The sequence below is a fragment of the Heliangelus exortis genome, chromosome 7 (assembly GCF_036169615.1).
Source record: "Heliangelus exortis chromosome 7, bHelExo1.hap1, whole genome shotgun sequence".
In the NCBI taxonomy this organism is placed as follows: Eukaryota; Metazoa; Chordata; class Aves; order Apodiformes; family Trochilidae; genus Heliangelus; species Heliangelus exortis.
The window spans coordinates 14,488,077-14,504,860 of NC_092428.1; the positions used below are offsets into that span (position 1 = coordinate 14,488,077).

Consider the following 16,784-nt stretch of genomic DNA (forward strand, 5'->3'; position numbering starts at 1 on the left):
AATGGAGGAAATTCGAGAGATGCCACACACACAATATTCTTTTTTCAGCTGGGAAAAAACGTTATTCAAGAGCACCAATTCAAAAATTGAATAGTTATTTATTGTTCCAGAAGTACATAGCTCTTTTATACATATTTCATAAATGATACAGGATTTTACACATGTTCAGGTTTTTTGTGTGTTTTTTTGTTGTTTGTTTTTTTTTTTTTTTAAAGAAGGACTTTTCTCCATGCTCCCTCCCTCATCCCAAACAACACCAATTATTCAGCTACAGGATCGTGTTTATTTTTTTTCCCCTTTAAAACTCACCACACCAACAGGATAAAACAGATAAAAAATAATCACACAATGTAAATGAACTGAAAGACAGAGGAAAAAGGGAAGGAAAAAAAACCTAGAAACATGCACCCATTCAGTCCAACATGCCATTGAGTGAGAAGAGGCAGCAATCCCAGCTGTGTTTCCACATCTGCAAGGCACCTGGCATCTAGGTAATACTGTAATAGATTTGGGTTTTTTCATTCCAATTTTTAAAAAATATGGTTCTCTTTCCATTACGCAGTGAGGAGCAGTAGTGAAACATCAAAAAAAGCAGCCAGATTTTCTGATATTTTTTCAGATATAAAGCTCTGTGCCCTTCTCTCACCTTCATCCTGCCTCCACAGTATTTATCAGCAGGATGCTAAACCAGACTGACCTGCTCTGAATGAAGAGATGTTTTATCTGCTTAGAAATCAGCCAGCCTTGGCTAGAAGAGAGGGCAGTGGGTTGACTTTCCTTCCTCTATTTCTTTTAGCTAAGCACAAGAGATGTCATTAGCCACTCCCTAGAAATTTTGACCCGTGGGTGCAAAGTTCATTTAAAGCTACTTAAGTAGGGGAAAGTGCTAGAGAACTGAAGCAGTTCTGTGTCTTGCACCCTAAGAGCCTTAGGCTTATAAAAAGCCTCTGGGCAAGGAAAATGCTTTGACCATATATGAGACCTTTTATCTTATTACACAAGCAGTCAACTATCAAGCTTAATTATCCTATGTTCCAAAACTGTTCATTTAAAAGCAGGAGACATGATTCTGCAAACAGTTTCATAATCCTGTAAGCTTTTCATAGTCCAGGTGGCTATCAGATTTGGGGTAGGAAGAGAGGAATCTCCCTCCCTTAAGACTGAATATAAAAAACTTCTCATGCAGTGCTGCCATTGATTTCTAGAAGAAGCTCAAGGGCATTGGTACGCAAAGTTTAAATAGTTATTAATCCAAAATATCAGTTATCAAATGTCCAGAAGAAAACTCATTCCTTCTCTCACTTGACCACAACCAATCTGTGCTACAAATAAGGAAAGGAGGAAGTCAGTAGGACAACATGGGGTGGGCTGGGAAGGGGAAGCTCACGGTTTTCCAGTAGAAAGCAGTCTTGTAGTAACTTTATAAAAGAGACCAGGTCTGATCAGAAGTGTGCGTGATAATGGCGGTGGAGCACAAGTTCTGGTCACCAGTCATATAGCTCCGGGTGGCTTGGATTCTTTGTTCTTTTTTTTTTTTTCCCCACATTTTTTGTTTTTTGAGAGAGAGAGAGAGAAAGAGAGATCTGAATCAGGTAAACGAAAATTTAAAAAGCTGAGCAGGCTGCTGGTGTCTTGTCAAGAGGCAGACCCTGCAAAGCTGGAAGAAGATACTCCTACACCCCAGCATTACATTCTTTTCATTGAACCCCCCCAAATCCTGTATTTGTACACAGTTGCCATTCAGTGTTTAAATATGACTATTTGACAAGCCCTTTGCAGAACTTACATTCCACAATGTCCCACCTTCAGATTAAAGGTCAAACCCTTCCATACCCGCACAACCACCTCCCAGCTTCCACCTGCAATGCTTTTTAATTAAAAAGGCAAGAGTTATGAACAGGTTTTTTGCCGGGGTTCAGAGCTTTTTTGCTGATCAGTCCTTTTCATCAATTTGCTGGATGGGCAGGTGAACCTGCAGTGGGTCTCGAAGCCTCTTCAGGTCCAATTCTGCCTAAAAGTAAGAGATACATTATAAAGAACAAGCTCTCAATATACCTTCCCTCAACACCATTTGCCTTTCCAGATTAGGAAGCTTTTCCATCTATCTTTTTCCTGTCCAGAAGGGAAGAGTTCAAGAAGCAAAACAAAGTTGCAGGCATACTGGGGAAGACAATTCTCAGCACTTATTGAAAGACATTTGCTCTCTACTTGTCTAACCCAGTCTGCATGCAGACCCCTCAAAAGGAATATGGCAGGCAAAATTTGATCACCATAAATTCAATGAAAATTAAAAAAAAAACCAACAAAAACAAACAAACCAGATAAATTAATGGGAATGGTTGATTCTAGAAAAAAAGAGTCCATGATAATAAAGACACCCAAGGGTACCTGTATTAACACAACCAAAAGATCTTTCTGGGTTTTCTCCTGAAACCAAGAAAGCCTAACCCTGACCTGCCTCTACTCCTTGCACAGGTCCTTCTCCAGGGCAAGGAAATACACATCTTGCCCTGAATCTCCTACACTGCATTTTCCAGAGCCTAGGAATAAACAGAATGACATGGGGCAGTGAAAAAAGATGTGACAGCTCTGCTTTTTCTGCTCATGCCATCATTCTCCAGAAAGGCTCTCAGAAACATGAGGAAAGATTTCTACCAGACTATTTCCTTGAACAGACCCCACAGCATGGAAAGTCTGCCAAAAGGGTTTGTCTCTAGAATATGAGAAATGTGTCCCCACTTCTTTTAACAACACAGACCATTTTTTAATGTTATTTTCCAGGACTGCAACTAAGTGCACTGTGCACAGTGCTATGTCAGGAAGACATGAACTGAATGGATGCAAGTCTTCATTCCTCACTAAATCCATCTGGCGTGTAGGAGTTGAGAAGAAAGAAAATCTTGAATTAGGCTTCTGAGACATGAAGTGCCTGAAGCAACTTTGCCAGCAGTTTCTAAAAGGCCCCTACAGATAGACACAGACAACTGTTTCATGTTGATTTACACATCCAGTAGTTCTATTCCTGGGCACATTAAAGCCAATTCAGTGGCTGCACAGGGGCTGTGACAAGAAAATGGGCTGAAAACTTAAGATACATCCATTCTTGTTGGAGGTACACCTATTAATAGCACCTAGGAACTAGAAAGCAGTAATTTTTGTCTTATTTCTGGAAAAATTCTTGTTACCTGAGCAATTGCATCCTTGAGCTGATTGTATTTCTCTAGATCAAATTGTGTCTTTTTGGCTCCTTTATGGAAAAATAGTAAGTACTGTCTGTCTCTGGCATCTGGATAAACATATTCCTAAAAAGAAAAGAAGGAGAGAACATGGGAATAAAACATCAGCAGGACACACAGGACACCATTAGCACAGCATGCATCAGGGGAGTTTTGGGAGGGTGACAAATTCCTGTCAGTAAAGACAGAAGGTGAGGCAGCACTGTCTAAGCCCACTCAGTGTGGTGGGGTGACTCCAGCCAGAAACTAAACCTCTGCCCAGTCACTTACTCCCTCACAGCCAGATGGAAGATCATGATCAAAAGGGAAAAAAAAATACAAAACCCAAAGAACATAATTTTAAAAGCCCATAAGAGTGATGCAAAAGCAATCACTCACCACCTCCCACCAGCAGACTAATGCCCAGCCAGTTTCTGAGCAACAGCTACTTTGGAGAAACTGCCCCCAGTCTATTGCTGAACATGACATGACATGGGATGGGACACTGCAGTTCAGGTCATCTGTCCTGGCTGTGTCCCCTCACAACACCTCAACTTCACCCATCCCTAGCCTGTTCCTAGAGGAGGGGAGTAGAGAAAAAAGATAACCTTGATGCTTTGCAAGCATGATTCAGCAATAGCAAAAATACTGGTTATCAAGACTGGTTTGGTCACAAATCCAAAACACAGCACCACAGCAGCTGCTGTGAAGAACATTAACTCCATCCCAGCCAGACCCAGTGCAGTCAGATCTTTGCTTCTCTACTTAGTATGTTATACCCCAGCAGCAAGTTACCATCACCTTCCTTCTGACCTGATGTGTGAATCCTTCCATGCAGAGAGAAAAAAACCAAACCCTAACACATTTCAGGGTTTCAATACTGACCAGCTTGTGGGGAGAAAGGGAGAAAAAAAAAGCAGCTATACACATCAGAAGAAAGCCTTTTTAAGATGGCCCTTACTCCTTTTTCTTAAAGTCAAACATGCAATGGTTAACTAAAGCAACAATAGTTGCTTATGAGCAATTGCCTTATCATCTCTCAACCAAGCTATGCAGACAAGAACAAGAATCCAATACCACAGCTTTTGCCAGGGATACTCTACTGCAAAATGTCAGGGCTTTTTTGAGCATGCAGATAACTTGCAGCAGCAGAGCTGTTCACATCAAATCCCACATAACCTCTTCAAAGCACAAGTCTGCCTGCTGGAGTTCTCTCTCCCTTGTCCTGGAACATCACACAGCCTCTGTGCCTGGTATAGATCCAATGAGTAGGGGTCTCAGACGAGAAAAGCTACATCCAGAGTCAAGCCACCCCTCTGAAACACTAAGATTTTCAGTCTGGCAGAAGATGTACTAGTTGATTTGACTTGATTAAAAAAAAAATAAATCTGAGTTCAACTGAACTTGGCAAGGACTATGCCAGGAGCCCTGACAGGGGCATGCGTGTCCTCAGCCCCTGAAATGCTGCAGCTGACAGGTCACTGGGACACCATGCTGGAACACACACATCATCTGTTCTGGGGGACTTGTGACAGCAGAGGCTCTACCAGCCCTCCCTCCCCCATTATTTAGGTGGGATTATGAAGTTTGAATAGGAATGTTGAGACAAACCAGGCACTATAAATCCACAGAGTCTGTCACAGCTACAAGAATCCAGGGAAGCGGAGCTCTACTTTGTGCAGATTTCCCAACACTGGAACACATCTAGTTTTTAAAAGACTGAAAGCCAACAGATCTGGAATTGCATCAAGGGGCAAGGATTCAAATAGATCAGTTTCATGTGTATGAGAGTCCAGATCCACAAAATATATAAACTAAAGTATTTAAAATATAATCCCTGAACCTTTCTTTGTCTCTTTAAAGAAGACCAGCATCTCGTGTCAGAGAGGTGTGCTTCCCTGAAGAGGGAAATCAGCAATGACCACCACCAGAAAACCCCCACAGCCATGCACCATCATCCTGGACAGCAAAAGTTAAATCAAAAGGTATCCAGATTCTGACAGGACAAGGAAAGTGCAAAACTTCTAGCAGGCACAATTTTGCTATTTTTTTTAATGGAGAAGAGCTCAAAACAATTCTTCTGCGACAGCACAACAGGTCCTACCTGTCGAGTCATTACGAAATAAGCATACATTGCCATGGCACTACCATAGGTGATGAAATAGGTAACTGGTTCCATAATGTCCCAAGAATATTCCCACCAGGTGAGGCGGGCCAGTATCCCAAACTGAGTGGCCATGTAGGCCAGGCCTCCCCACAACACCAAAGTTGTCCTCTTCTCTGCTTTCCTGCTGAGCTCCATCCTTACCTGCAGGAGACAGAAGTACATGCCTTGTATTCTCAAAAGTAATTATGTTAACATAATCTAGAGAGAATGCCAAAATAACACCTTCCATTTATATAAAATGCTAAGTGGTTTGAGACATATAATTTGAGTTTAGGTCATGCAGACAAATCCACATTTTTTTTCCATTCGCGCCTTGCAATATTGTACTTGGAGATGCTCTGGATACCTCACAGAGCTGCTTTTTTCTCTATGTTCAGAGATGTTCTGTTGCATTAGCCACTGTTTATTTACTACCAAGCTCATGTCCAATTAAGAAAAAAATACTTACACAGAAACAGACATGGTTTGGTATACACATCGGGAACCGCCTGCTTCAGTGATCTTAAAACTATTTGAAATGTACAAGGGACCTAATTAAAACCTTGGAATTAATTAAGGCTGCATTTGGAGGATAAGTAAAATACAATGAGAAACTTCTCACTTTTTCTAGTGGTGCTAGTTGCTCCTTCAGTTCCTCTAGTCTCCCTATCAGCTCCTTCTCTTTGTTCAGCTGGTGCTCCTCAATGCACAAGGCCGTATACAACTGCTGAACCAATGTCTTGACATCATTCAGCGTTGTTGCGTTTTCATGGCTTAAGAGCTCTAGGTAAAAAAGAGACTGCTTTATACACATTTATCCACAGAACTTCTTATATACACTTCAGAAACTGCTATCAGTCTGCACAGGAAATGCATGAAATTATCTTCTCAATAAAGAAGCCTTTGAAAGAGCTCCAACACTCTAAGACAATGCAATTTCTTCAGAAAAACATCAGGATTTTTTATTAGATATTCCTAAAATGGGGTAAGAATAAGGAAAAGAGATACATCCTATTAGGTTGCCTGGTATCAACAGCTACTCTTGATCCATATTAACATAGAAAGCTTAATGAAGACCATCACACTAGCTGTCAAGAAACAGACGGAATTCAGACTACAACCCATCAGCAACCATAGTTATTGATGACAGCAACTGAAGATTTTGGGTCAGTGGCTCCAGAACATGCAATCTCAGGATACTAATTTTGAATATCAATGCCAGGAATTGTTTCCCAACACTCCATGGACAACCCCCAGCTGTGCTGTCTACAGGGCAATTAAATTCTCCCTCAAAGAATTTAAGTAGACAGTAAGACTGACTTTATCCCTGCATTTCAGCAAAAAGAGGACTGCTAATAGAAATCAGTTTGTAGAAGAGTTGTGACTAGTGATATTGTATTAAACACCCCATATGGAAAAAAGTTTCAAATTACAGCAAAAAACCTTGACATTATCCAAATAAATAAACGGGGGTTTTAAAAAATATCAAGGCATCCTTGGCCTTGAACCTTACGTTATCTTCTCAAAATATAATTTTACTAATGCATAAAAGCTCTGGACAGTTTAAGTTTTAACACTAGCAGCTGAAGGGAAAGGACTGACTCAGTTGCCTGAGCTGAGGCACACAGAAAGCACATCACATCCCTCTCCGAGATAAAGGGCTCCTGTTCCCCTGTGAAGAAATAAAAGAATGTTCTTACTGAAGCAACCATCCAAAGTACTTAGTATTTAATATTACAGTGTCCTGGCCTTTGCATTACAAAATAAGAAGTTATTTTGTAAAAATGGAAAAAAAAAATAGTTGAAAAGTTTAACAGAGCACCTATTTATGGGTACATTCATTTTAATAGACGCTAACTACAGAAATCTGTGGCAAATGAATCAGAGGCAGCAGTTTAAAGTAACCTAGGTGATCCCAGAGCTCATCTACCAGCACACAATGGATCATATCATCTAAGAGAGCTAACCAAAACTACACTGACTCATTGACAAACACTGTGCTCTCTAAGATATTAGACAAGTGGATATATGAATTGTCTTATCAAGCAATTTCTCCACTACAGAAACAGACACCATGTTTTCACTCTCATTTAATTGTATTAAAAATTATAGACTAGACCAGGTAAGCTGGATACCATCACTTGCTCTCAGGGGCTAAGAACTGGAAGAAACACCTTGCTAAAATCCTTACTCCATCCTCTGGTGTACAGTGTTTTGTAAGTGGGTGAAAAACAAAGCGAGCAGCAGGGTGAGAGAGTGGAAAGCAACTTTTGTGTGTGGGTGATATCCAGTGATTAAGATTACAGTCTCCATGGACAGCTCTCTGCTAAGGTGCTTTCAAGAAAAATGAGAAAAGACATCTCTAGTGGAAGCCAGTGTACCCACAGACTGGGGAGAAACAGCATCTCATCAATGCTGCAGTCCCAGTTCCAGAGTCTCCTACATACCAAGGACAAATGGAGAAAGAGTAGATAGTAGATGAAAATACCAAATTCCTGCTTCTCCCAGTAACTTTGGAGTATCTTAAAACCTTCTTGCAAGTTTTCACATCCAAACCACACTACTTAAAAAGGGTTCTCTTATTGATTCAAAATAGGTTGGTTTCCCTTCCTGTTTGATTCTAAGTAATGTAACCTTGTAAGACCACCATCTCATTTATTTCACTGTTTGCTACCTAACAAGGTTTCAAGGTTTATTTGCAATATTCAACATACCATACTTATAAAAGGAAACAATGTTAACTGTCAGGTAAGGAACAATTTATTCTTCCAAATCAGATCATGTAAGTTTCAATCTAATTCCCACATTGTATGTGGTACTAATTCATAATGAGTTAAATTAAATAACTTTTCAGTAATTAGAAGAAATTGAAAGAAATCCCATTTCTTCATTTATTCCTTTTATGGGGTGTACTGCCTTTGAGCAGAATGAATACCTGGTTTTCCATCACTGACTATTCCAATTACTTGGATACCACTAAACTAGACAAAGGCATGATTAAAAACTGCAGAGTTTCCTTCAGAAACAACACTTCATGTTCTTGAACAAGTTAATAAGCATGCTGCAACTAACCAGGGAACCGAATGTTTTTCTGATGTTTACCAGAACATGGCTGCTTTACCTCTCTTTGGTGGTTTAACATGATATGTGACATCATTAATGCTCAGTTTGAAGTCATCCAGCAGAAGCAAATCTATGCCTGTGGAGGAGGCGACACGTGTGCCATCTGTAAGGCAAACACAGACAATTCATTAAACAGCAGAAAAAGTACCTAGGTGTGCAGTGGCTAAGCAAGTTGCAACACCACCCCAAATCCAGTTGTTAGATTTCCCCACAGACAACACTCTTTGTCCAGATGGTTACATAGACTGGGAGACCTTACATGGCAAATACTAGCTGTGTTATGTATGCAGCTGCTTTCCTAAATTTGCTGTTTTGGGTTATCTTATAAAAAGTAGTTCCCTTCACCCACAGCCCCATACAACTGAGCAAAACCTTTAAAATATGACATTAAGTGAACCATGACTGAGTTTTAATAACTAAGCAAGATAACTTCTCTTGTACCACCTTTTACATCCAATTCCTTACAAGTCAAAGAGAACCTCTAAGATAGGTTGCATCTTTCCTACTAAATAGTAGGAAATTCAACAAAGCCCACCTCCATCAGGATTAATGTCTATAAGCTGAACATGAGGAATGTTTTTCTGCTCCTTCACTCTACAGTCAGATTTCCTTGACAGATTTAACTACTCAAGGGTAACCAAAACAAAAAAATCTTACTCTAGGAATGGCATTTGTATCTTCTATTTTTTCAGCTCACACCACAACAAACTTTTACTTAAGAAGCAAAAAAAGCTGGTTGAAAACAGCTGGAAAACAAGTATAACAATTAGCTAGTGAACAACAGTACCTGCTGAGTAGATTGCAACCCGATCAATCCCTCGATCCTCTGCTCGCAGCTGTTGTAAGAAGACACCAACAGAGTCTGAGATTGGTTTAAGTGTGAACTGGCAGCGTTCACGTCGGGATGGAAGATTCACAGAAATCACAGGTAACCCATTTTGGTAAACCACTGTTACTTCTACAAGGAAGACAAAAATACAAGTTTAAAAATTAACAAATTTTCTCATAGCAGTTCTGTATTTGTCCCATGGAGAAAAGAGCAAATGTGTTTATGAGCTGAACGTGAAACAGTTTAAATTTTTGGTTCATCTGTTATCACAAGACGTATCCATCAAAGAAAAACTTCTAGATGTCAGAGGGTTTCACTCTCATTAACTTGGTAGTATCTGTGAACATTCCTGTGCTTTGTGGAAAAGCAAAAGATATTTACTCTAATAACAACTATGTTTATACTAAAGGCAACATGATATATAAAAGCCACTACATGGTAGCACAGTATTTTGTGATTAGTTTTTGAGAATCCAAGTATTGTAAACTATGTAAGACAAAACACTATGCAATTTATCAGGATTTATAGCCCAGAAGACAAAAGCAGTCTGTGTATATTATGAAACATTGAGGAAGAACCTACTTAAAACTATTTTATTCTTGTTTAGTTCTGTTTTCCTCCTCTTTGACCTGAGGCAAAAAAATATTTCAGAGCAGTCAGGAATAGAAGATTGTAGGAACAACGCTCTGAGCTTCAAGGTCATTTAATCCAAAATTCATGGGATCTATATACTTTGTACTTCAGAAGCTAGACAGTGGCTCTTAGGTGTAAATAAAACAAACAAACAAACAAACAAACAAATTTTCCATTTCTTCAGTGCTGTCAAGAGCTTTTTCAACAACATTAGGAATTCTGGTGCACCTTTCTAATATGTATGGTAATCACCTGTATCAACTGTAAGCCAGTTATTATTTTCCTGCCAGAAAGACAGCCCACACTGTGTGCTTCAGGACATCCATACATAGAAAAAAGAAGTTAAGAGTTCATATTCCCTAAGCCCTCTACTGAGTCACAAACAGTCAACATTTTCTCCTAGTGCAGTAGTTGCTAAGATATAGCTGCACACCTAAACATGATTTGCTTTAGATTGCTACGTATTTTTCTTCTGTAAAAAGCCAAGGTCCTTTTTATTGCACAGAGCATTTGCCACGTCTCAGGGATTGTGCACAGTTGGACCCACCCACGCTGCATTTGCCTTGATATTCCCACCTGTTGGAGTGGGACAAACCATACTGTCACTTAAACTCATCTAACTCACATACTGACATGCCAAGTCAGTTTAAGCAGCCAACATCAAAAGGAGTTGCTCGAAGAAGTCACCACAAATAGAAACAGAAACAATCAACTACCAAGGGGAACTGTTGTTCAGCACGCCACTGCTCAGCACGTTTTGCCACCAACAGCCTTTAATACCTCCCCTTCCAGTGATTTGCTGCCAGATGATGAACTTGCTTATCACAGGATCATTTGCACACCAGGACATGTCCTGGGACAACATGACTTTCTGAAAAGGGAGGCTCATGGATGCTGGGAAAGGACATGCCCTGTACACTATTTTTACAAAGCCAGAAGAGTTCTCTCAGACTTTTTGAATTTATTGTCACATCTTCATGAGCTGAATCAAGCATCTAAAGACTTTTTCTCTCTTTCAGGGAATCACTATCTGGTGCTGACAGAGAGATCCTTACATTGTGTTTCAATACTAGGTGGAAGTGACCAAGCATGAACATCTAAAAGTGACTAAAGCATCCCAAGAGACCCCAGTGTTCAGAAGCCTATAAATGCCTATTCTCAAGACTCAGATACATGACAATTTTTACTTTTTCAAAGCCTAAAACTGAGACAACGCTCAGATATTTAATACAAAAAAATAAAGCAAAGTACCAAGCTATTTAGACAGAATTTCAAGGTCCTTACCAGCACAGCCATTACATCACTAGCTATCAGATTTTAGCATTCTTTCACTCAAGTATTATAGCAAGAGACATGTAAAAAATGAATTTAGCATTAGTTGCACTAATAAGAAATTATCAACATGTTTAGAAGCTTAAAATAGCCACTTAAGTATTGAATTAATTTGTTCTGTGAGCAGCATATACAACATTAACTTACATGCTGCCTACATAGCCACAGGATACAAAAAACATTATTTTAAAATGCTACCTTGATGAGACAGGCAGTGAGACAGTATAGTGGAGAGCAGAAGAGATAACAGTGTTTGCACCAACACAGTTCTGTGTATTCCCATTGGCACAGCACAAAAAGGGGAGCTCTAGGGCTGCCAGCTCTGAAGGAAGCACCCAGCACCACCAGTCCTTTTGCATTTAACCCTCCCCAGACCTGATGGTGGCTGCAGTGATCAATCATCAGCATTGGTGGCACACACAAAACCTTTCTCCAGGATTTCTAGCTTTGGTGAAGTGTTGAAGACCAAATTATTTCCCGTCAGAGGACCACCTCAGTAAATCTGGGAATTACAGCTGGCTAATGTTTTCCCTACAAAAAGCTTGCAGAAGTGATTTTCTAGCCCAATTCACTGGTGAGGGAAGGTGATAATTCTAGCTTGATCCTTTCACCACCTCCCACAAAAGTAATGTCTGGTCATATTTTTACTGCATCAGAGAGGGAAGAGTACAGAGGTAAATAAGAGAAAATCTGCAGGATATGTCAGTAGCACAAACCTAACAGACAGCTTCAGTAAAAGGTTTTTAGCAAGACACTGCAATATGACTGCCTGCCTTGCACTCCCCTGCTCCGACAGCCCTGCGGATTGCCTGTATGAGGGCAACTACAAGTTACCAAGTGGACAAAGCATTTTGGCATTTCACTAACTATAGAGCTAACTCTTTGGCTTATCTTTACTGATTCAATTTTAAATCAGTATTTAAATACTAGTATTTAATACATTTAAATATAATTTTAAAAAAAGTAATTGGATACAAGTGTATTTCACTTCTACAAAAACCTACAACCTGGCCAGGAACACTGCTAACTAAGACTATGGAGGATTTTAAAGGTTTCTATGCTGTATTAAGCATGAGGTTGCTTTGAGGAATGAATTGCACCAAAGCACCACAAAGTTTTGACTTACCCAATATGTGCACCTGTAAGGGGTAATGAATACTTTTTTGAAGATTTCTGTTCTTGCATAACAACTAAGCAACATATTAGGTCAAAGCAAGGTAGAGTAAGAAAAAATGTGGCCAAACACTGACTAGAGGTAAAGGTGAAGTTATAGGAAGAAATAACAAGAGAAATATTCAAGCACAGTATGAGGAGAGGTAAAATCAAATCAGGCAAGTAGCTACACACATACATTATCCTCTCATCTTTACATTTGTCCTCTATGCTTCTACCTACTTAAGCCTTCACGTTTTTATTTTGAGTTCTCCACAGCAGTCATGTTCATTTTGTGTTTACACACAATCATTATCTTGGCAAGGGAACCAATTCTGACAGAGCCCTTTATTAGCTTTCAGGCTTTATTAACAAGCCTTAGTGGGGAGAGGCTCCACTAACCACTTGTGTCAGTCAGTGTAAGTGCTCCAGTCTCTCTGCACAGCATGCCAGCATTAAGCAGGCAGTGATCTCAAAGCTGGTTGTTTCCTCTTTGCATTCTGGCGTATCAAGACTTTTCAAGTTCCACCAGTGCATGCTTTGGCTTCAAATTACAACAACCTTATCAAAAAAGCTTAACGTCTGAGCCGCCCCAGAATTTCAATAAAGATAAAAAAAATACTGCCTTGGCTTCACAACTCCTTCACTTCAGCAAACAGTACTTTCAGCTGCTCAAGCAAGTAGCTGGTCTGCTCTGCACTTTCTTGATGTAAATGAAGCTAACAGGGCACATAGCACCCTCAACAGTAGGCATCACACATACCTCATGGCTACATCAGAAACAAATCTAGCAAAGAACTTTGGACAGTTGCATACTATTACATCTTTTTTTATAAAGTCTGTCTGGTTTTCCAAGGACATTTATTATAGAAGTTGAATATTTCCTTAACTTTTCTTGACTGACTTTGTTCTCTGTCACATCCTTAGCTCAAAACTGGTATAGCTCCTAGTCAAAAAACCCTCACCCTGAAAAAGGAGGTCAGGAAACATGATTTAAGTTAGTGAAGTCGAGTCAAGAGTTTCTCCACGTCCATACTTACCATCAGAGGGCACTAATGTACTGCAATAGACCACTCTCACGCTCTGCCAAGGAGAAAGCCTCTGATGCACCTAGAAATTACAAACACAGCAAAAAGGACAAATGTTCAGCGCCGCTTGTCTGGCAGAATCACACCCCGGCATCACCTCCTGTTCCCCCTCTTGCCATCCCCTACCCCAAAGCTGTGTTCAGCATCTCCTCCCACCCACCCCAGGGGCAGCCACAAACCGGGATCTCCGCTCCAGAGCCCTCTTCTCTCACCATCTGTCACCCAGGAGGGGTCCCCCTTTCAGCCAAATTCACCTCTACAGACCTCACCGCACACAATTTAAAGTAAGAATGTGCAACAGAACAGCTGCCTGTCTTTTCTTCTTTCATGTAAAACACTTGTAAAGCCACACCGAGTCAAACATTTCTAAGATACCCATCTAGATTACTCTGCAGACATGGAAAGCAGAAATCACCCAACAGCATCAGACTTCACGGGTTAAATAATGAAGTTGGATCATGACAGCAAGAGACAGGAGTGGATTAGGAGACTCCTTCTCTTAGACTGTTTTATGTGCTGACCTTTTTGGGTTTTTTTTTCTTTTCTTGTCCTTGAAGAGAGAAACCAAACTCTGTGTTTATGTAGTAACATGTAGTTATGAATGTAGTAAACATTCATAGCAGAACAAATACTTCAAGACACAAAAAAAAAAAAAAGAAAAAAAAGAAAAAAAGCGACACTGAGCTATTGAAAAAAAAGTCCAATAAGAAGAAATGCATGGATGGTTTGTATGTTCTGCAAGTTTGACACAGGACTAATTCGTTCATGAAAATCTCAAATCAGGCTGATTTAAAGACTGCCTTCTAGGTTAAGTTATACTCTTCAACACCAAGATAAAAACTTTAGCACAAAAGAGGCCATTATTTAAAAAAGAATGAGGCACACCACCAGCTCTCATCTGTTTATAGTGGTATGTATGTATTTCCAGTGACTAGCACTCAGGCTTTTCAACAGCTGCAGTCCAACATTGGCATTCCTATAGCTATAGTCTGTAAGCTTTTGTTGGTTGGTAGGTTCTAAAATACAGCTGCCAGCCCTGCATTTCTATAAAGGTATCTCACAGACAGGGCTTGTTTTTAAAATAAATTTCTAATGGAAGTTTAGAAACAAAACCCAGGCTGTTTTATTATTTTTCTGCCAAACTGCCCAGATCTGCATATTTTGCAAGGTTACTTTTAATAAGCTACTTTAAATTATTTTATCTGCTAGTTCACTTTTCGTTGGAAAGTTTATGCAAGCAGAGAATGGTTTCAACTACACCAAGTCTTTACTGAAAGTAGGACCAGGTGGTCAAGGCACTGACACTTCACACTCATTTGTGCTGTAAAATCAGTCAAGTTACTTTCAATTTTCCCCTTTGCAATTGCATTTGCAGGTTCCCATAGCTCAGTCAGATTGCAGCTAACAAGAAAAGAGGACTGGGCACAAAACAGATGTAACTGAACCTAAGAGGGAAGTTGCATGTTTTTGTCAAAAGTAAGAAGTAAGGTTTTTAAAAAAAACAACTTATATCTCAAGAACCAAAGGAGGGTAAATTATGTCTGAAGAAGAGCAAGTCTTCTGGACTGACCAACACTACTGTCTAACGAGGAACACGTTGCTCACTGAAAGAAAAACAGGTTTAAAACTCGAAAACACTCAAGAAAATTATAGATAAAGCCTCACACCCTGGACAAATTAAGCTCCACTGCCTTGGCATCACTATTTCATGGTGATAAAAAAATATCAGAAACGTCAATGATCAGAAGTTGCACCACATGTAAGGTAGTTTTCAGGACTAAATTTGACCTAAGGAGGGGAAACCTCTAGAGGAAAGTTTAAAAAAGACCTTTTTCTATTTGAAATCATCAATTTCAATTTTAATCCTTCTAAAAATAGCATCAGAGGATATACAATGTAAGGGGTCAGAATTTATAAAACCCTCCTTTCAGAGAGCACTACCAAAAATCCCTGTTTATGTATTTATTTTATCCAGTGCCATGGCAAAGCTGGCACTTCTGGATATCTGCTTCTCACCACCTCAACTTTCTGTTTTACATGGCATTAATCACCTAATTTTGAAATACTGCACCCCACAAGCCTGCCTTTCTACCAGATGTGCACAGCAGCCAAGAAATTTAGCAGCAGTTTTTTAGAAAATCCCCAAACCAACTAAACCCAGCTGTATGTCACTGCAAAATAGGTGTATAAGGGAAAGATACTGCCAGCCAGCTACTGAAAAAAACTTTACCTTAAGGCCATGAGCATGTGACAGGTATAACCTGGCTCCAGAATTCTCTTGCCCTCATAAAACACAGACAAAACACTAGCTGAAAACCAGGGCATGTTAAATGAGTCATCAAAAAGCTGAGGTGTCCCCTGATTTAATGTTTTTGATGATTCTTTCACCTTGGTTCAGGTCTGAAACAACTATGTGTTTCATTAGTCCCACAGCAGTGTGCTGCCATTATATTTTACAGAAAGAGTAAACTATCCATATGTTATTCCTGCAGTTCTGAACTGCTCTTTGCAATACATGCTGCTGTCAGAAATTTCTTATCTAAGAAAACAGTCTCTAGTGGTTGGGTACAGAAAAAAAAAAAGGAACACATGAACTCAAATTCAGAGACCTAAATGCCATCTCCTGTCATCCAAGGTTAGTGAGAGCTTAAGGAGTCATCCATCACTTTTATTCTTGAAGGGTGGCTGTTTTAAAATTGAGATTGAGAGAAATGTCTGAACTCTTTATCCAATGTCTGCACTTCCACAGCTTTATGCAGAAATATACCAGAATGGCTGAAGCTTGGTGGATGGAGAAGAGGAACACTAAAGCAGTGTGGGCTGGAGAAGAAGAACTTGTTTGAAGTGTTGCTGACCAGGTTTATGATCACTCGCTCACTGCTTCAGAAAAGAAGGGCAAAATAACTAGACACAGTTTTCAGATGAAAGAGACTTGTCCACCACTTCTGAAATAAGAGGTATTTGGAGTGTGAAAAGCACCAAAGCCAGACCACTGAAATCAGAAGCTTCAAGCACCAGAGTAAATTCCTGGGTCTCAAGAGAACAGCTGAAGGAATTCACTGTTCAATCCACTTGATCCTTAGTTTCCTGTCTTATCTGCAATAAGATGCATGTTAAGAGGCTCCAGGTTACACAGCAGCTTCGCTCCCAGAATAATTAAGGGAGTGAGAGTAAAAATCTTTGTCTAAAACTAGAACTTCCTTCTGCTGTCTCAAGGTCTATACAGACAATGCAAAGATAAAATGACACTAATCTCAAGAAATCCT

At 39.8% G+C, this 16,784-nt stretch overlaps 1 protein-coding gene across 2 annotated transcripts in view; it reads right to left on the reverse strand.

Annotated features, from left to right (window-relative positions):
* Nucleotides 1-78: 78 nt before the first annotated feature.
* The window catches only part of MCU (mitochondrial calcium uniporter), an 84,178-nt gene continuing 67,472 nt past the window's right edge, over nucleotides 79-16,784 (reverse strand). Inside the window, exons 2-8 of one of the 2 annotated variants that reach the window (XM_071748952.1) lie at nucleotides 13,471-13,540; nucleotides 9,272-9,442; nucleotides 8,483-8,587; nucleotides 5,984-6,144; nucleotides 5,320-5,523; nucleotides 3,186-3,302; nucleotides 79-2,007 (exon numbers count right to left, since the gene is read on the reverse strand). In XM_071748952.1, the coding sequence (XP_071605053.1) occupies nucleotides 1,996-2,007; nucleotides 3,186-3,302; nucleotides 5,320-5,523; nucleotides 5,984-6,144; nucleotides 8,483-8,587; nucleotides 9,272-9,442; nucleotides 13,471-13,540 (840 nt within the window). In that variant the 3' untranslated portion in view covers nucleotides 79-1,995. Of the gene's footprint in view, nucleotides 2,012-3,185; nucleotides 3,303-5,319; nucleotides 5,524-5,983; nucleotides 6,145-8,482; nucleotides 8,588-9,271; nucleotides 9,443-13,470; nucleotides 13,541-16,784 lie in introns of both variants that reach the window. The other variant, XM_071748951.1, reaches the window with a different exon arrangement.